General features: G+C 41.4%; 1 protein-coding gene across 2 annotated transcripts; it reads right to left on the bottom strand.

The window, feature by feature from the left end:
- Positions 1 to 1476: 1476 nt before the first annotated feature.
- LOC112262386 lies at positions 1477 to 19753 on the bottom strand. 2 transcript variants are annotated; one of them, XM_042330475.1, is made up of 7 exons: positions 19261 to 19753; positions 18735 to 18865; positions 18375 to 18548; positions 12590 to 12745; positions 6361 to 6472; positions 6016 to 6137; positions 1477 to 2689 (listed from the first exon to the last, which is right to left on the bottom strand). In XM_042330475.1, exons 1-7 carry the CDS (start codon positions 19517 to 19519, stop codon positions 1748 to 1750), a joined length of 1896 nt encoding a protein of 631 aa, XP_042186409.1. In that variant the 5' UTR covers positions 19520 to 19753; the 3' UTR covers positions 1477 to 1747. The 2 variants fall into 2 exon arrangements, with proteins under 2 accessions (XP_042186409.1, XP_042186410.1); XM_042330476.1 differs by lacking the exon at positions 1477 to 2689 and having other exon boundaries at positions 2963 to 6137.
- Positions 19754 to 20657: the final 904 nt, after the last annotated feature.

Here is a 20657-nt window from a genome sequence, read left to right as displayed (position 1 = left end):
TCATAGGACGAATTAAAATTAAGCCCATTTTAATTCTAAATGATAAAAAAGTTAACAAAAAGTCAACATATCAAAAGGATAACATGATTTCTCATTAATTAACAGATTTGACCACCTAATTATAGGATTTAAAGGAACAGGTACCACCTGATTATGCAAAATGTTGTTGGGAGGGACATTATATTTGTTATGACTAGAACAAAGGTAAAACCAAATTCCAAAGGGGGAATATACAGTGCATTTGGAAATTTGAGCCTTATTCTAAAATTGATTAAATGAATTATTTTCCTCAATCTACCCACAATATCCCATAATGACAACGTGAAAACAGGTTTAGACATTTTAGCTAATTTATTACAAATAAAAAACTGATACCTTATGTACATAAGTATTCAGCCCCTTTGCTATGACACTCGAAATTGAGCTCAGGTGCATTCATTTACATTGATCCTCCTTGATATTTTTCTACAACTTGATTGGACTCCACCTGTGGTAAATTCAATTGATTGGACATTATTTGGAAAGGCACACATACCTGTCTATATAAGGTCCCACACAGTTGACAATGCATGTCAGAGCAAAAACCAAGCCATGAGGTCGAATGAATTGTCCGAAGAGCTCCGAGAAAGGAATGTATCGAGGCATAGATCTGGGGAAGGGTACCAAAATATTTCTGCAGCATTGAAGATCCCCAATAACACAGTGGCCTCCATTATTTTTAAATGGAATAAGTTTGGAACCACCAAGACTCTTACTAGAGCCACTTGGCCAAACTAAGCAATCGGGGGAGAAGGGCCTTGGTCAGGGAGGGGACCAAGTACCCAATGATGGTCACTCTGACAGAGCTCCAGAGTTCCTCTGTGGAGATGGGAGAACAACCATCTCTGCAGCACTCCGCCAAACGGAAGCAACTCCTCCAAACGGAAGCTACTCCTAAGTTAAAGGCACATGACAGCCCGCTTTGAGTTTGCCAAAAGGCACATAAAGATTCTCAGACCGTGAGAAAACTCTTTGGCCTGAATGCCAAGCATCACGTCTGGAGGAAATCTGTCACCATCCCTACGGTGAAGCATGGTGGTGGCAGCATTATGCTGCAGGGATGTTTTTCAGAGGCAGGGACTGGGATACTAGTCAGGATGAGGGAAAGATGAAAGGAGAAAAGTACAGAGAGATCCTTGATGAAATCCTGCTCCAGAGCACTCAGGACCTCAGACTGGGGTAAAGGTTAACCATCCAACAGGACAACAACCCTAAGCACACAGCCAAGACAATGAAGGAGTGGCTTCAGGACAAGTCTTTGAATGTCCTTGAGTGGCCCAGCTAGAGCCCAAAATTTAACCCGATCGATCATACATCTCTGGAGAGACCAGAAAATAGCTGTGCAGCGACGCCCACCATCCAACCTGACAGAGCTTGCGGGTCTGCAGAGAAGAATGGGAAAAACTCCCCAAATACAGGTGTGCCAAGCTTGTAACGTCATAACCAAGAAGACGCGAGGCTGTAATCACTGCCAAAGGTGATTTCACAAAGTACTGAGTGAAGGGTCTGAATACTTTCCGAATGCACTGTATTTATATAGTGTTAGACTTCAATGACAGTGTGTCGGCTATGCCAGCACACCAAACAAACAATCTGTATAATGGGAGAACGTTAGAGTACACAGATGCTCAACTGAGGGACACAGTAATAAAAAATATTAGCCCAGGACACTTCACATGATAACTATAATAGTTCAGCTAAAGAATTGCTACGATTTATCCCCATTGTGGGCACTCCTATGCCTGATGAGGTAACTCAGGAAGGAGAAGCTCTTGGAACATAGTTTGCACTTGAAGGGCCTCTCCTTGGTGTGAATGGTCTGGTGCTGCTTCACATACCTTGCCTCCGCAAAGCTCTTCCCACACGTGGGGCAGGCATACGGCTTTTCAGAATCTGTCCTATTGCTTGGCCTCTTACGTTGTGACCCTATGACACCAGAGGAGGTAGAAGCAGGAGCCACCACCGTCAGGTGGTTAGTCTTTGAGCTCCCTCCTTGACCTCTAGCCATTGTTTTGGTGTTGATGGGATTGTGTGCTGTGTTATAGGTTAGGTGCCTCTCATGGTGAACGCCCACCCTGACCCTGTCTGCATTCGTGGGGTTACCATGAGGCAGCTGAGGAAGGCTAGACCCAGGTCCAGGTTTACTATGAACCCAGTCACCAGGCATTAGATGGGATCCTGAAGGAAAAGAAAGACTTCCTGATAAACTACCACCCAGGGGATCTCCCACCACTCTCTGTGAAAGCTGAAGCCTAAGATGACCTGCTCTGTTCATCATGGATACTGTGGTGTTTGTATCATAGGAACAGGAGGGTCTATCTCTATCAGCCCCAGGTCCTGCTTCATCCCTGCACTGAGACTGTGAAGAGAAGGGTCTGGGCTGCAGACTGGATCCCTGACTGGAGCCTCTGTCTCTCTGATGAGCACCAGGACTGAGGTTGTTCAGTCCACCTGTCCACTGGTTGTGTTCTGTGTAGTGGTGGAATCTCTGTCCCTCGTCGGTTGGTCCTAGTTCCGAATTGGGACGGAATAACAATGGCTCCTGAGCCAGGGTTCTGATCCGGGGCCAGGGTTTGTGACCAGCCTCTTCAGAGGTCCACTCTCTCCCGCCAGCAACACCGGATATCAGCAGGTCTTCATGGACTGCAGACTAAACACACATTTTACAAAAGAGCATATAAAAGGTTCATATAAGAAACTCTGTTGTACACACAGTAACATGACATATTATAAAATGTTCACCCACAGTCAAGCCCATCTCTAACACTGTGATTCAAGTACCCAACAATATGGACCATTGGAGTTTTATTTTATTTTTTAAAGCCATGTGTTGATTCAATAATTAAGTATAATGTTTTGGTTCGACTGAAATAAGGGAAACTCAGTCCCTGCAATGATACAAAAAAACAAACAAGCCAGTCAGCAGAGTCAAATTTGTATTTAATTTCAACTAAAATGGTAATACACTTACATAATGTAAAGTACAGTACTTTTTTATTAAAGAAAACAATAAGTTGGGCTGTGGTGCTCATGACAAAATAAATAGGGGAGTGGTGGTCATGACATTTTGTCAGCTGGTTATTGTCATGCAAAACTGTCAGTCTCACGTAATTGACCAGTAAATTAACATAAACACGTTGAGCATCTCCAGGCCTCCATGCATACAAGCTGCTGATGAACTTTGGAACATCTACATTTAACAATATCAAATCAATTGAATATAAACCATCACAATAAAGCCAAGATTTATTTTAGGCCAGTCTAAAGATACATGATATGAAGAAAATGTATTTCAGAAGAATAGAATATGAGTTGCCCTACTGTACACTGTCAAAAATACATAATTTTATGGCTATGCGCCATGCTGTAGACTTGTTCATTTAGCAGACAAGATATCCTTAAGTCCCATGCCATTGTGTTATATTATATGATTTTATAGTAAGAAGATTATAATTGAACTTAAAATAGAAAGGATATTTTTCCCTTTCCAGAGGAGTGCGCATATTAAGTGTCTATGTTGAACGTAAAAGTCATCATTTGAAACAGGTCCTATATGCTAGATTTTCAGTAATTTGGCAACTTTAGTTGTGAATGATACAAACCTTAGAATGCATTAGAAATCAAAAGATATATGGGCTGCATGATGCGACTCTTGGGAATTGACGATTTTGAGATTATCGCAATATCTGTTCCTTGCCTCAGGCTGGCTGCACATGCTGTTCCCTCCAGCTTTCATCAAGTGACCATTCTTTCACCAGACTATTCTCAATTTAATCTGAACTAATATGTCAAATTAGTTTAGATCTATAATGGCCCATTGTCAAATTGGCAGAAACATGGGCAAGAGAAAAAAATACATATCATCTGTATCGAATAGCGAATGGAGGCCACTTTCCAGCCGCTTCGTCCCATATCCGGTAAACTACGGTTATGTCGCGGCGCAACATGTGATAGATATTCCGCCCAAACTCTGTATGCCATGGGCACTCCAACCCTGTTCCTGCAGCTACCCAGTGCTTCATTTGGGAAACTAAGTGAAATCTGTAAGAGAAAATCGATAGTAACATGTTTTCACATCGAAACTATTTACGGTATTTCATTAAACTGTTGACAGCGCCTCTCTCTGCGCGCTGAAGAATGTCATGAAGGAGAGCGGGGAGGAGATGGAAGCACATGGTGGTGAGATATTCTGTAGCTAAATGTAAAGTGTCAGCCTATTAATTATGAAAAATATAAAACGTGCCCTATTACTAGGCTATTCAAAATAAAATCAACATTCACTATAATGTAGACTGAATTAGTTTTATTTAGGCTTGGCCAATTTTGTAACAAAGATATCTTATCTGTTTTTTATTAACTTTTTTTCCATCAGTTTTTATTTTTTTATTTTAACTTTATTTAACTAGGCAAGTCAGTTAAGAAACCATTCTTATTTTCAATGATGGCCTAGGAACAGTGGGTTAACTGCCTTGTTCAAGAGCAGAACTACAACTAATCAACCAATCACAGGGAGGTACGTTTTAAAAGCACATACTGTTTTGGTGATAAGTGTTTGTGATTTTCGATGACATTTGCGTTGATGTCAGAGAGGCTAGAAGGACAATAGAGCCCTGAGAATCATGCCATTAGCGACCTGATGATCATTACCGAGTTGGGTACTACTAACATATGTCCAGAGTGCTTAAAAGGAGATTACCATGACTGGTCACAGAATTTTATTGAGGTCATGACTCATGAATGCTGGATTACCGCAAAAGCCCTAGTAATTAGTATATATATTTTTCTCCCTATGGTAACACTTGACCTTTTCTATAAATCTGGTACCCTCGCTTTGATAAAATGAATGAGAATACTTTGGAAAAGGTTTAACATTACACACAGCTTCATTACTTTGTCAAGGAAACGAAATGAATTAAGGCACTATCAGTTCCTCATTATAAAACAAGCACATTAAACAACAGGACAATGTTGTCATTTCTTATCAGTGAAGCATTTTAAAAGACCCCATCACACCAACCATCACCATATCATCTACTCTGCTTCATCATACAAATTTTTTCCTCGGTTAATTTGATCCAGTTCCCTACTACATAAAAAAAACATAATTAACTACAAACTAACTAATACTACTCTACACTATACATGGGCCGTGTGCATTTTCTGCTGGTGTAACCTGAGGTAGCTTCTCTCCGAGAACCTCTTCTCGCAGTGCGTACAGGCGAACGGCCTCTCTCCTGTGTGGACATTCAGGTGCCTCTTCAGGCTGGACGTGTGGGAGAAACTGACCCGGCACAGGTGGCAACCGAAAGGTTTCTCCCCTGTGTGGACCCTCTGGTGCCTCTTCAGGCTGGATAAGTGGGAGAAACTTGCCCGACACAGGTTGCAGCAGAAAGGTTTCTCCCCTGTGTGCATCCTCTGGTGGATCTCCACCTGTTGGGGGAAACTGAAGGCTTTCCCACAGAACGAACACGGGAATCGCTTCTCTTTGGCGCCACCACCTTTTCTGATTCCATCTCCACTACTGTCATTTGTCAATGGGCTTGTGTAGCTATTTAGTGTTGAGGCACTGTCATTGTCAGAGGTCTGGTTTAACATTAGAATAGTATGAGGAGGATGAAGGCCAGGGAGTGTCTGTGTTGTTGCAGGGTCCATCTTCCAGTTGATAGATCCTATAGAAGGCAGGCTGAAGGCAGCATCTGTTACGGGGTTAACCTGAGGCCCAATCAGTCTCTCTGAATCACAACTATAGGAGCAGGATGGAGCATCGCTAGCTGAGTCTGTGTCTGTTCTCTCCCGACTCACACCCACACCACCCCGTCCCTGCAGACCAAATCTACGCCTTGCCCTGGTCTCAGCCAGTCTGTTGTCATGGAAACTAAGTTTGGATGTTGTTTTGTGTTCGACTGTCTGTTTTGGGTTGTGGTTAACAGTGTTGTTCCCCAGCCCGGCATTAAGGATGCTGTCCCATCCACTGACCTCCACTATGTCACCTCTGGCCCTGGCCAGCTCGGTGATGTCATCTCCTCGACCCTTGGCTGCTCCGGTCTGGGAATCCAAGATGGCCGCCCAGTCTCCTTTTTTAACCTCCAGCCAACCACCTGAAGGAAGAGAATAGACTTTTAAAAAACATGGCAGAGAACTCTACATATGGAGTTTTTTTTTAATCAATTACCTGGTCAAGTTCATGCATTGTGTGTTTTTGTATGTAAACATAAGTTGTATTGATTTAATTTTCTGAAAAAATAATTGCCAGGCACATTACTATTTCCATTGAAGATCTATTACTGTATGTAGGCTACTGTATGTGCATTTCTCCCTTACCTTGCTCCCCCATCTTTAGTCCACTTAGCAGGTCAATGCTCTCTGGTCCGTCTTCTATAGTCTCCTCTTTGATCAGCAGCAGATCAGGCTTCCCATCCTCCATGTCTACTGACTGTAAGAGATACAGAGTGAGAGGTTGTTGGATCAATAAATCTCATATGAGCACCCTGCTATGCAGCATCTTCTGATTGAGCAATGAGAGATTGCTATGAATACTATACAAACATGTTAGTTGATTTTATTACTTGATACTCTTTAATGGATTGATAATTCAAAGACATGGTCCCACACTTAAGACAAAATGAATCAAGACCAGGACCCGCATCCACGATGTGTCTCAGAGTAGAAGTTCTCCTATTCTAACGGGTAAAAATAAAAGCTATGCTTGAAGCATCTTTAGTCATAAGAGTCCCATCTAGTCTACAGATATTTAGGAGACCTCATGAGCTGTCCTAACTAGTTGAGTTCCCAGCAAGTGTCTTGATAATAGAAAAGGTCAGCGAGTCAGTGGTTCCTGCACCATAGGCAATTACTTTGGAGTTCTTGAAAGAAAGTGCTTATATTTGAATATGATCAACCCATAAATGATGTAGACCTACCTGCACCAGTATCTCTTGCCCTTTTGACAATGATTTCACATTATATGCCTAAATTGTTTTAACCACTACGCTAATAAATAATCAAATTTTTAAAAAAAGATTATGTTATTTTAAGTTATCCCTTTGGGGCGCAATATCACCTTGATAGACGTTGACAGTCTATCTTTAAAAAATATACTTAAATTGGGCATGCCTGTAGGTTTGGAAATTGAAAGCATTAGATAATGTTGCATAACATTTTTGAAAGTCTATCATATTCACATGGTATGGCCTATGTTAACTTTGATTATATTCAATGAAAATTATAGACTGTTCAAACGATTTATGCAACATTATCGGCAAGTTGGTTGATGCCTACTGTGCCAAAGCGATTTAGAGTTGTTAAACGGTAGTGACGAATGTGTTGATATAACTAATAGCCCATTAACAAAATTCAGTTTTTAACCACCATCAGAATTGGTTACAAAAAAGGTTATGCATGCAAAAAATATTAGGCAAGAATTAAGAGTAGGCAAAGTAATTGTATTAGGTGAAAATTATATGAAACATTTTACCATTGCAACATTTGATGCTTGTCTGAAGCATTCTATAGTCAAAAGCAGGCAATACCTCATCGTGATGAGTTATTCCCCATAATTCTAATTCCTATGACTGAAAAGAGCTTCTGGACATCAGAACAGCGATCACTAACCTCGATTTGGATTAATATTTCTACTTCAAGGAGTCAGAGGAGCAGGACCTACTGCTCACCCCGGACCAGGCCCTAATAACGAAGACTCAGAAAAGAAAAAGACTGCGCAAGAGAGGCCAACATGCAGGCGCCCTGACAAACTACGTAGGCGAATACATAAACCACCTCTAACCCCCCTTGTATTTGCGAACGTACAATCACTGGAAAACAAACTGGGCGAGCTCCATTCGAGACTATCCTATCAACGGCACCTGAAGAACTGTAATAACCTATGGTTCTCGGAGTCTTGGCTGAACATGAACATGGATAATATACATCTGGCAGCAGTAGGACAGAATGGCAGCATCCAGTAAGCTCAAAGGGGAGGTGTATGTCTCTTTGTTAACAACAGCTGGTGTGCGATCTCTAATATTAAGGAAGTCTCGAGGTTCTGCTCTCATGAGTTCGAATACCTCATGATAAGCTCTAGACCATACTATTTACAAAGAGAGTTTATCTATATTTTTCATAGCTGTCTATTTACAACCCCAACAAGATGATGGGACTAAGACCACACTCAAGAAGCAGTATAGGGCCATAAGCAAACAAGAAAATGGTCATCCAGAGGAGGTGCTCCTAGTGTACAGTGATTTTAATGCAGGAAAACTGAATCCGTTTTGCCTAAAAAAAAAAACTCTAGATCACCTTTACTCCACACACAGAGACGCATAATAAATGCCTTCTATGCAAGCAACAATGAACCATGCATGAGAGCACCAACTGTTTCGGACCGCTGTATGATCATACTCTCCGAAGCTGATGTGAGAGAACCTGTTTAAAGTTCTAACATTCACAAGGCCGCAGGGCCAGACGGATTACCAGACGCGTAATCAGAGCATCCGCTGACCAGCTGGCAAGTGTCTTCACTGACATTTTCAACCTCTACCTGACCCCGTCTGTAATACCTACATGTTTTTATTTTACCTTTATTTAACTAGGCAAGTCAGTTAAGAACAAATTATTATTTTCAATGATGCCCTAGGAACAGTGGGTTAACTGCCTGTTCAGGGGCAGAACGACAGATTTGTACTTTGTCAGCTTGGGGATTTGAACTTGCAACCTTCCGGTTACTAGTCCAACGCTCTAACCACTAGGTTACCCTGCCGCCACATGTTTAAAGCAGACCACCATAGTCCCTGTGCACAAGAACGCCTCGGTAACCTGTCTAAATGACTATCGCCTCGTAGCACTCACATCTGTAGCCATGAAAAGCTTTTAAAGGCTGGTCATTGCTCACATCAACACCATCACACCAGACACCCTGGACCCACTCCAATTCGCATACCGACCCAACAGAGCCACAGATGACACCATCTCTATTAAACTCCACACTGCCCTCTCCCACCTGGAAAAGAGGTGACAATGCTGTTCATTGACTACAGCTTAGCGTTCAACCCGATAGTGCCCTCAAAGCTCATCACTAAGCTTAGTCCCCTCCTGTACTCCCTGTTCACCACAACTGTGTGGACGCACACGACTCCAACACCATTAAGTTTGCTGACAACACGACGGTGGTAGGCCTGATCATCAACGACGATGAGACAGCCTACAGGGAGAAGGTCACAAAGAAGTGGCAGTGTGGTGCTAGGACAACAACCTCTTCCTCAACGTCAGCAAGGCAAAGGAGCTGATCATGGACTACAGGAAATGGAGGGCTGAGCACGCCCCCATTCACATCGACCAGACTGTAGTGGAGTGGATCAAGTGCTACAAGTTCCTCAGTGTCCACATCACTAAGGAACTATCATGGTCCACACACACACCAACACAGTCATGAAGAGGGCATGACAATGCCTCTTTCCCCTCAGGAGGCTTAAAATATTTGGCAACTGCTTGGCATCCAAGCACAAAGCGCTATAGAGGGTAGTGTATTCACAGGAGTCAAGCTCCCTGCCATCCAGAACCTTTATACCAGGCAGTGTCAGAGGAAGGCCCTAAAAATTGTGAAAGACCCAGTGCAGTGACCTTACCGCCACCCCGGTGGTCACGAGTCATGAAGGCAGTCAAATTCCGTGACCTTTTAGTCACGGTAATTAGGCTTCTCCAAGCTCTGATGCTGCTGATGGTCATTAGTAGAATACCAAACTTGCTAACTGCCTGGTACTCAGCACTCTATTGTCCCTCTAATCACTCTGGCATCAATGCAAATGTATTCAAAAATCTAATCAAACACTTCATGAGGGTCCATAAGCTCATGTTGCGTAACATTTCTATGGCTATGAAATTGTGTAAGAAAACAGAGTGATGGCCTCTTAAAAAAAGGAGGATCCCATCAGATTTCTATAGGCTAGGCCTACTATATTTATTTCTCAACTTTCCTAATATTAAGCATATTGCTTCTCTTTACAACAGGAGTATAGCCAACCTGGCTGGCATGAAAATTAACCACAGAAAAGCGTCCTCCATTCTCTATTTAAGTGCATAGATGACATGTATTTTTTTCCTCTGCCCATTTCAAGACAGGTGCAAAATAATGGTCCATTTCTAAATCAAAACGGATTTCACACATATATTATTTAGTATATGTAAAGATAAAATTAAATCAATAATAGTCTGATGGGTGACTATTAGCTTATCACTTGTTAATTATATATTATCACTTGTGAATGATGCCCAGCATAAGGCAAGAAAAAGATACTTAATTTAAAAAAAAATCATAATCGCACACCTCATATAGCCTAGCCCATAGGCCTGTTTGAAGGTTTGTTTCACAACTAAAAAGTGGTCAAATAACTTCTTAAAATGAAGCACATTAATCCACTTTACAAGGGGTGTAGAGCCTAAATGGCATATATAAGCAGCGCCTGAGTTTCATGCATAATTGTGTGGTCACTTTTGATAATGGTGTTTTCCCGCTAATGGAACCTTCACGCTTTTAGCCTACTGCCGTGTGCGTATTGCTGCGCTTATAATGTGAAGAAATAGCCTAATATTTTTTCAACATTTTAAGCTAAATGTTCTGATCTGTTGCATCAGCGACATTGCGTAACAAAGTTTTTTTGATGCTAGTGGTTGTATTAATTTGAGATTTATTGAATCCCACAACTGTCCCATCTTATTTCAGACTATGTTTGGAATATTTATTTCTCGTACAGAATATAATAGGCCAACTTTTGTACTATGGGGGATAATAGATTGACATAGGCTAGTGCTTTTGCTGTACGTTAGGCCTGATCATCTTGTTGGCTGTCGAAAAGCAAATGTGGACAGTTCTTCCAATATCTTCAATATGCACCTCGGAATTAGATAAGAACGTGCTCAGTTGCGTCCCGATGTGTCTGTCTTCACTTGTAGCCTGTGAGAAAGACCAGATCACGTGATGGAGATCCGTGTGAGTGAGAAGTGCTACGGAGCATGCAGCAATCAGGGTGAAGGGCTGCAAAAGGCATGGATTTTTTTTAGGGTGCACTATGGTCACACAAGGGGATGCTGCCGGGAAATTCAAGGCATTATCAAGTGCTTCTCAAATTGTGAATGAGAGACCTGACGAAGTGTGTACAGCCTGCGCAAAAAAACAACAAAGCAGAGTTCATGCCTTTCAAGCGACAAAAGAAAATCATTTAGAGTCGCATCATGCAGCCTTACAATGTATTACAAATCAAAACATGAAGCCCAACGTTTGTAGAACAACTAAAGATACATTAATAACTCTAAATTAAACATGTAGGAGTACCTATTTTTGGTAACCGCTCAACACAGAATAGCCGAATGTGCGCACTCCCTCAAATGGTTTGGAGAAAATATCCTTTCTATTTTATTCAGCTTTGTTCAATTGTATTCTTCATACTATAAAATAATGCCACAGAATTCTAAGCAAATCTTGTCTGCTAAATGAACTAGTGTATCCCACAGCCATTTGGCATAGCCAGATCAGGACCTAACATAAGGACAACTCAGAGTATGCTATTCTGTTCTTCTGAAATAGACTACATTTCCTTCATATCATGTTTCTTTAGACCTGTCTAAAATAAATCATGGATTTGTTGTGAAGGTGTAGGCTATATTAAATGGATTTATTACACTCTTTCAAATGTAGATGTTCCAAAGGTCTGCATCAGTGGCTTTTAGGCAGGAGTATGGAAGCCAGGAGATGCTAAATGTGTTTATGTTAATTAAAGGTCAATTACCGTGAGACCGACAGTTATTTGCTTGACAATCACCGGCTGACGAAATTTCGTGACCACCACAGCCCTAGTCTGGAACCAACAGGACCCTGAACAGCTTCTATTCCCAAGCCATAAGACTGCTAAATAGTGAGTTAAATAGTCCGGGTAGCTATTTGGTTAACTATCTTCATTGACCTTTTTGCACTAACTTTTTTTGACTCATCACATACGCTGCTGTTTATTATCTGTCCTGTTGACTTTATTCCTAGTTATATGTACATATCTACCTCAATTATCCTAGTACTGGTACCCCATGTATCGTTACTCATTCTGTATGTATTATTATTCTGTTATTACTTTTCTTTCTCACTGCATTGTTGGGAAGGGCCTGTAACAATGTCAATGAGCGTCATCACTATCTTTCCTTTACGGTACCTCAAAATGTCCTGATTACCAGCTGAGAAACTTTTAAGAGTTGATTTTACTCCTGGCTCAGAGTTTGTCTGAGCAGTGTCTTAATATCATCCTAAAACCTACTCTGAGCTCAGATGTCTTAAAACAGATTATAGCCAAATTCCTGTGACTTTTTCTGAGACACTTTGTGGATACGGCCCCAGGGTAGTCTCAGAGTAGAAGTGCTGATCGAGGATCAGGTCCCCATCTGTCTATATTGTCTTATTCATCATGATCTAAAAGGCAAAACTGATCCTAGTTCAGCACTCCTACTCAGAGAGGCTTTGTGGATCCGAGCCCTGACCTAATACCATTCAGACAGTAGTCTACAGTGGGCTCACCTCAGTGAGACTGTGTGTGGTCCTGTGCTGCTCAGCTGGTTCCTCTGTGAGTTCAGGAGGTGGTGTAGTCTGGTTGTCCTCCATGACCATGGTCCCCTCAGGGTTCCTCAGACTCTCCTCCTCCTTCACCAGCAGCACCTCTGGACCCTCCTCCTCCTGGAAGAGACAGGTGATACAGATTACACATACATACACTCCCTCAGGTACGCACACACAGATACACACTTTCAACATGGAGTGTTTACCCTTCCCCACTACACGAGTCCTGTACTGTAGTTAAAGAATGATAAGGGGATTTATATGTTTAAAGATAATGATTAAATAATTCCACCCTGAAACCTAACTATTAGGGATTATAGTTTATGTAGCATGTATAAGGAATAATTAAAGTATTAAACGTAAGTCCAACTAGGTTCAGAAGAGACCTGTGAGGGAGAGAAATGTGTGTTTATATGTGTGTCTAAGAAAATATCGAGAACAATTAAACTGTGTTTGACCCGACCTGGCTAGAACTCTGAGAAACTTATGATAGGACAGGGAGTACTTCTCAAGGTTTCCCTAATCTCGGGGGAATGGAACTGTCGGCCGGGTAGTGATACACAGTGGTGAGAACTCTGGAGAAGGATACAACTCATCTACTGTTCGTGTGTATGTATGTGTGTAGGATATCTACTGTTTGTGTGGAAGTATGTGCGTAAGTAAGGAGCAAGGTATAAAATAGATTGTATAATGGACTTCAGAGTGCTCTCGTGAATAAACATTTTGACTATTGTAAGCTGGGAACTCTGTCTGTTTCATTTAAACCAGAACCTTACAAACTCTGGGTTGCAGACTGAGTAAATTAATTGAAGTTTATGAACATTGATAACGAAATTCTCATAATACAGAATGACTTCTTTGTTAAAACCATCATGGTGGACATAAATATGACGTTGTGGGTAAAAAAAAACGTCAGCTACGATAAGTCAAAAGTCATCATCAGACAAACCTGACTAAACTATTTTGACATGTACAGTAGGTGTTTGTTAGTGTGGGTATATTTAGTAAGTGTATATTGGTTATAAAGCTCTGTTGGATGTATGCAGAATAGGGTGAGATCAGATGTGATGTATACTAAAGACAGTCTCAATGAAAGTCTTGGAATGAAAAGTCAGAGTTTTACACAACAAATACACAATATATAAACCACACATACGTCTCAACTAAAAACTGCATGAACTTGATAAACTGCGTTCATTTACCCATAAAACATTAGATAGTTGAATAGAAGTAATGATACAGGAATTTGTGAACATCATATAGCCTACACAGTACAAACACAATATGAACATCTTGAAGAACAATCTGACCTTAATAGCCATGTACTCTTATCTCAACCTGGCACAGCCAGAAGAGGACTGGCCACCCCTCAGAGCCTGGTTCCTCTCTAGGTTTCTTCCTAGGTTCCTGCCTTTCTAGGGAGTTTTTCCTAGCCACCGTGCTTCTACATCTGCATTGTTTACTGTTTGGGGTTTTAGGCTGGGTTTCTGTACAGCACTTTATGACATTTCCTGATGTAAAAAGAGCTTTTATAAATACATTAGATTTTTATTTGATGCAACATACTTTTTAGTGTTAATATATTTGTATTTAACCTTTATTTAACCAGGCAAGTCAGTTAAGAACAAATTCTTATTTACAATGACGACCTACACCGGCCAAACACGGACGTCACTGGGCCAATTGTGCGCCGCCCTATGGGACTCCCAATCATGGCCGGTTGTGATACAGCCTGGAATTGAACCAGGGTCTGTAGTGACGCCTCTAGCACTGAAATGCAGTGCCTTAGACCGATGTGTCTTAGACCACTGCCTTATATATCACACAATGTCTGGATGCAATATTTTGCTCAGGAATATTCAACACTGAAATCTGTTACTCTCATTAATCCAAAAGCATCTGTGGTTCTTCTCTTGACAACAATGAAAATGAATATGTATTTAATCATTGGAATGGTTACAAATCGTGTTACATATTGCTTAACATGTCAGCTACATATTGCAATATCATTTTTAGATGATATTATATCGATATTTGACTCCAATTACCGATTTATAAAAAATAAAACTTTTTTGCTACTGTAGGTAGCGGTAGCTGGCGCTAGTCGGCTGTACCTGCGAAAAAAACTTCTGGTATTTTTCATCCTATAGCTTGTTCTCCATCTTCTTTTTAAATAGTGAGCCAACATGTTTTCAGCACTTTTATTTCCCAGATTTATAAAAACTTGTTTTCTCACGCTCACTCCTCTCTCTGCAGCAGACATATAATGAGCAATATGTTTGGAACATCAAATTGCAACATCGAATCGGAATACATACACAATTGTGAGAAGTGTAATAAATATTGCATCGGAACCTAACTATTGTGATAATATTTTATCATGAGGTCCCTGGCAAATTCCAGCCTTACTTTCTATATTATAGAGTGGAATGTTTTTTCTGCTGGCGTATCCTGAGGTAGCTCCGCTCCAAGAAACGCTTCCTGCAGTGCGTACAGGTGATGGGCTTTAGCAAGCTACATTATCTTCTGTCGAGGGAGGACCTGGTTTTCAGAGTGTATATTTATTAATTCTGAATACATTTGTTCCTTTTCTATTATCTCTCTTTTCTTTCTCTGCATTGTTGGGAAGGGCCATAAGTTCGCATTTCACTGTCAGTCCACACCTTCAGAAAGTATTCAGACCTCTTGACTTTTTAAAAAACATTTTCTTACTTTACAGCCTTGTTCTAAAATTGATACAATTATTTTTTCCCCTCAATCTACACACAATAACCCAAAATGACAAAGCACATTTTTTTCTCACATTTATAAAATAAAATATATAATGAAATATCAATTTTAAATAAGTATTCAGACCCTTTACTCAGTACTTTGTTGAAGCACCCGTGGCATTGATTACAGCTTCGAGTCTTCTTGAGTACGACACTACAGGCTTGGCACACCTGTATTTGGGAAGTTTCTCCCATTCTTCTCTGGAGATCCTCTCAAGCTCTGTCAGGTTGGATGGGGAGCGTTGCTGCACAGCTATTTTCAGGTCTCTCCAGAGATGTTCGATCGGGTTCAAATCCGGGCTCTGGCTGGGCCACTCAAGGACATTCAGAGACTTGTCCCAAAGCCACTCCTGCGTTGTCTTGGCTGTGTGCTTAGGGTCATTGTCCTGTTGGAAGGTGAACCTTCGCCCCAGTCTGAGGTGCTGAGCACTCTGGAACAGGTTTTCACCAAGGATCTTTCTGTACTTTGCTCCCTTGATCCTGACTAGTCTCCCAGTCCCTGCCGCTGAAAAACATCCCCACAGCATGATGCTGCCACCACCATGCTTCACCATAGGGATGATGCCAGGTTTCCTCCAGATGTGACGCTTGGCATTCAGGCCAAACAGTTCAATCTTGATTTCATCAGACGAGAGAATCTTGTTTCTCATGGCCTGAGTGTCCTTTAGGTGCCTTTTGGCAAACTCCGAGTGGGCTGTCATGTGCCTTTTACACATGAGGAGTGGCTTCCGTCTGACCACCACCATAAATACCTGATTGGTGGAGTGCTGCAGAGATGGTTGTCCTTCTGGAAGTTTATCCCATCTCGACAGAGGAACTCTGGAGCTCTGTCAGAGTGACCATTGGGTTCTTGGTTCGAGTCTCATAGCAAAGGGTCTGAATACTTATGTAAATAAGGTATTTCAGTATTAGCAAAAATGTTTTTAAAAAATATAAAAACCTGTTTTTGCTTTTTCATTATGGGGTATTTTGTGTAGATTGATTGAAGAAAAACAATTTAATCCATTTTAAAATAAGGCTAACGTAACTAAATGTGGAAAAAGTCAAGGGGTCTGAATATTTTACGAAGGCACTGTATATGCATGAAATGTACATTATGGGAAACTTGTCTCACATTCAGTCATAGTTAGTAGAATAATGAATGGATTTGCAAAATCTTGGCACTGTCAACTTTTAGAAGGTTACTAGGAAAATGTATAATTTAAACCACATAAATATATTCACATTCACTGAACATTTAGTGTTTAAAACGCAAACATTCATTTCCCAACTGTTTTTTCTATAATCCTAAAGGCTCTTTATCATTTTCCATACTTTATATTGTATGTTACAACATGTTACAACTGTTTTTAGAGAAGATTGTACTGCAAGGTATGCTATATGATTTGGCTAATATCATTTTTAGACCTCCATTCATGACACACACATCTTTCTATCTACATGCATTTATTGGGTTTCTATGCAAATTATATGATCAAATGTTTATTTAAGCTTGCAGCTAGTTACTTGAAATGAGACAAAACATGATTTAAAAAATTGAATTCACTGACGAAGAAAGCTAATGAAACACAAATTGACATTTACAGTAGCTGACTAGGCTAGTCAAAATAACATTTGCTAGCTTTCAATAAGTTGGCTAAATTGTAAACGGCGTTATCTCTTCATAAAATCAAGACAATTCATGTTGCATGCTGCATATTTCCAGTGCACTTAAACAGATATTTATCTTATTTCAGTCTTTGGGAGTTAGCTATATCTGTTCCCCTTCATCAGACAGCAGCATGTGTTTTCACTTGAGGCAGTATTTACATCGTAGATAGAAGCAGTCCATTGGCTGCCTTCATCACAAGGTGTTTGTGCTGGAGTTCTGATTGGTTCAAAGTTAAGCAGTTTAGAAAATTTGCCCAACAGAATTTTGGAATATACTTATTATGAGAAAATGAGTAAGAATTGAAAGTACCAACACATGTAATAGTGATCATAAGAATATTTTACTGTCATCAGCTCCTCCCTCGACAGGGATCAATCAACTTAACGTTTTTCGGCCCTCCACCTAGTCTCTATCTTGTGTGGACCTTCATGTGCCTCTTCAGATGGTGCTGGTGGGAGAACCTCTTATCACACTGGGGGCAGCTGTAGGGTTTCTCCCCTGTGTGGACCCTTTGGTGCCTCTTCAGGTCACAAGCCTGGGCAAAGCGTTTGTGACACTGTGTACAGCTGAAGGGTTTCTCTCCTGTGTGGACCCTCTGGTGGATCTCCACCTTCTGGGGGCAGCTGAAGCCTTTGTTACAAAACATGCAGAGGAACCGTTTCTCTTTACTATTGCCTGATGCGGCTCCCACTCCCTGGCCTCTAGCCCTGTCGTTTGAGTTCGATACCTGATCGAAAAGGATGTGGCCATGAGAATCGTAAGGCCCAATCGACAAGGACACTGGGTCAAGATCCCTGCGCGAGTGTAAAGGGGAGTGGGTTGCAACATCCGGATTTGTCTCTGAGCTTTCCCTATAATCTAAGAAACCTCTGCTCTGTGAGAGTCCGTATCCTAGGTGACTATCTGCATTCCATGTGGGAGGAACCTCACACTCCACTTTCACTTCATCTACAACCAAACCCTCCCCTTTCTTATCTAGGCACCCTTCAGAGTATACACGACTACTGTACCGGTTCCAGTCCCCTCTAGACAGATCAGTCTGTGTCTCTAAACCCAAGGTCATGTTGCCAGGGTCCATCTCTGTAGTGTAAGAACAAGATGGATCATGTAACGCGTCATCTGAGTCCCGTTGGGACTGAACCGTCCTCGGGCTCTGATTACCGTAAAGTAAATACTCTGAGCCGGGAGCAGGATCAGATGCTGTGTGACAGACCAGTCTCCCTTGGTCTGATCTGTGGTCAGATCCTGTGTCTAGCCTTTGTGTTTCAGTTAAAGTCTCTGTGTCTGTTTCTGTCTTGAGAACGGCGTTCAGCGTTCCACTGACCTCCATGATGTTGCGTCGGGTCCTGGGCTGCGCTGGGGCGGTGGTAGGGTCCTCCGTGGCTACAGGGGGTGCTCCAGACGCTCCAGTCTGGATGTCTCTGCTGTGCTGTTGGATTTCCTCTCCTTCAGAACTCTCCTGCTTGACCCCAGGACCTGCAGCCTCTGCATCTGCAGACTGACAAAATAAAAGAGGAGGTTATTACTGGTACATGAGTTGAATTGTATAACAGCATCTTAGAAAAGTCTTACAAGCTCCCCTATGGCAGATGTACATGTAAGCAAGTGAATAGCTGAGGGGAACCTTTCTGAAATAAACGGGCCAATTTTTAAAATATTTTTTATATAACACTATTACACTCACCTCTATCACGATAACATGCTGGGTTGAAGTTCCACTCCCCTCATCAACAGTGATTGGTTGGCCATCTCCCCATGTATTGTGTCTCGCTGGCTTCTCAAAGCTCCTGTTGCCTCCAGTGAGAGGTGCTTCACCTGAGAGTGAATGGGGGGGTAGCTACTGTCAATGCTCAACGCTATATTGTACACTATTGACAGTTTTGGACACTGTCTAGAATTGGTAAGGATGTAAGGTAACACTTAGCATAACTAGTTGATATACTTTTTATTGATCAATGTATTATGTTCCATGCAACACATTGCGTTCGTTGATTAAATAATAGCTAATGCAGTAAATTAATCTGGCTAGAATATTATTTGTTTCTTTGTTCAAGATAGCTAAATAATCTGGGGAATTATTGCATACTATCCAAAAACTGACCAAAACCCAATTCCAGTTAACACATGTGCAGAGGGGAACGGGGCGACAGGCACGGAGTTATATATGGATGGCGTTAGGCCGCGCAGCCTCAGCCTTCTGCAAAATGTACCTCTTGCTATTCCTCTGTACCGGTCGAGGATCTTGACACTACTGGGACGACTGGCGACGACGCGCTCCCGTGCTACCTTTAGTTCCAGTAGCTGTAGTTTCCTCCGCAATGCCCTGTTTTCTTTCTGGCTTTGAGTTATTTCCAAACGAAACACTGCATAGTCGTCATCTACGAGTTTACAGATATCTGCTACGGCTGCATTTGCTAGCACCTCCATGATGGAGGCTATTTGAGTGTGAAAAACCATACAGTTAGCCATTGTTAGCAGCTAACTAGCGTTACCTAAAAAAAACGTCTATCAACCAAGTCCGGCCTCCAACGCGAATTAAAGACTACATGGGGTAAGTATGTGATGCTGTGCAGTTAAATAAGTCATATGTTGAGTTCCATGTTGTCAATACACGTCTTAATATCAACAATAAAAACGCTAATGTGGAAATTCTTCTTGGTCACTGATCACTTCCGTTTACACTGAAGAGAAACGATGTTATTGGGTGGCGTCATAGCTCAAAGGGTGTGGCTAAATGAGAAGGATATGCGCGCTGTTGTTTGAATTACGGTACTGTTTATTGTGTTACACATCAAATCTCCTTCTTTAAGGTTTTATGGCAAACTACACCTATTGGTATTAGAAACAAAATATTCCATTGCGGGAAGGGGGCTTAAACCGAGATCATACAAAATACATAAAAATATAATTCCACTCCTTCAGTCACAGTTTAAAACCCATCCCTAAACAGGCTCAGGTGCCTGTGAGGATGGAGCATTAAATCGACAGGATTCCTTGTAATGCCTCTGCTGTCAAATTCCTGAGTCCCCAAAAACAGAAGCAGTGAAGAGGGTGGTAAGAGAAAGGTCGGTACAGGTTGAGGGATCCTGAGAGGATTTCTGTGAGTAGGCAGAAGCTAATAGAGAGTGATGGAAAGAATGTGCTTCAGTAAGGTAGGTTTCTTGGCATTCATAGCTATGGTTGTCAATTGTACTGCAGAAATGGATCGAAAGTCGACGAAAATAGAGGTTGTGGTGGCAGCGGCAGAGAAATACTTGGGATTGCGAGGTTTTACTGCAGAACAGTTGCAGGGGGTGTTGAGTGGTAGTGTTCTGTCCTTCCAGACCGTTAGATGTAGCTTGATAGTTACAACAAGTCAATCTGTTGCTAGCTAGCAGGAGCAGATTGCTAAAGATCATGTCTGAGTGGTGCCCCTGGCTATCTGTAAATTAAAATAATGCAGTCTGGTTTGCTTAATATAAGGAATTTGAAATTATTTATACATTTACTTTTGATACTTAAGTATATTTTAGCAATTACATTTTACTTTTGATACTTAAGTATATTTCAAACCAAATACTTTTAGACTTACTCAAGTAGTACTTTACTGGGTGACTTTCACTTCTAC

This window comes from Oncorhynchus tshawytscha, linkage group LG11 (assembly GCF_018296145.1).
Source record: "Oncorhynchus tshawytscha isolate Ot180627B linkage group LG11, Otsh_v2.0, whole genome shotgun sequence".
In the NCBI taxonomy this organism is placed as follows: domain Eukaryota; kingdom Metazoa; phylum Chordata; class Actinopteri; order Salmoniformes; family Salmonidae; genus Oncorhynchus; species Oncorhynchus tshawytscha.
This window is presented reverse-complemented; position numbering and strand designations above follow the sequence as displayed.

What these genes read in the sequence shown, in the direction of transcription:
- LOC112262386 (XM_042330475.1), bottom strand. Translation starts at nt 19,519, where the DNA reads ATGGCTAACTGTATGGTTTTTCACACTCAAATAGCCTCCATCATGGAG. An exon ending in CCACACACAGTCTCACTGAG is followed by an intron (nt 6,473 to 12,589) that starts GTGAGCCCACTG and finishes TATCTCTTACAG; the next exon opens with TCAGTAGACATGGAGGATGG. An exon ending in CCAGAGGTGACATAGTGGAG is followed by an intron (nt 2,690 to 6,015) that starts GTCAGTGGATGG and finishes ATGTGTGTTTAG; the next exon opens with TCTGCAGTCCATGAAGACCT.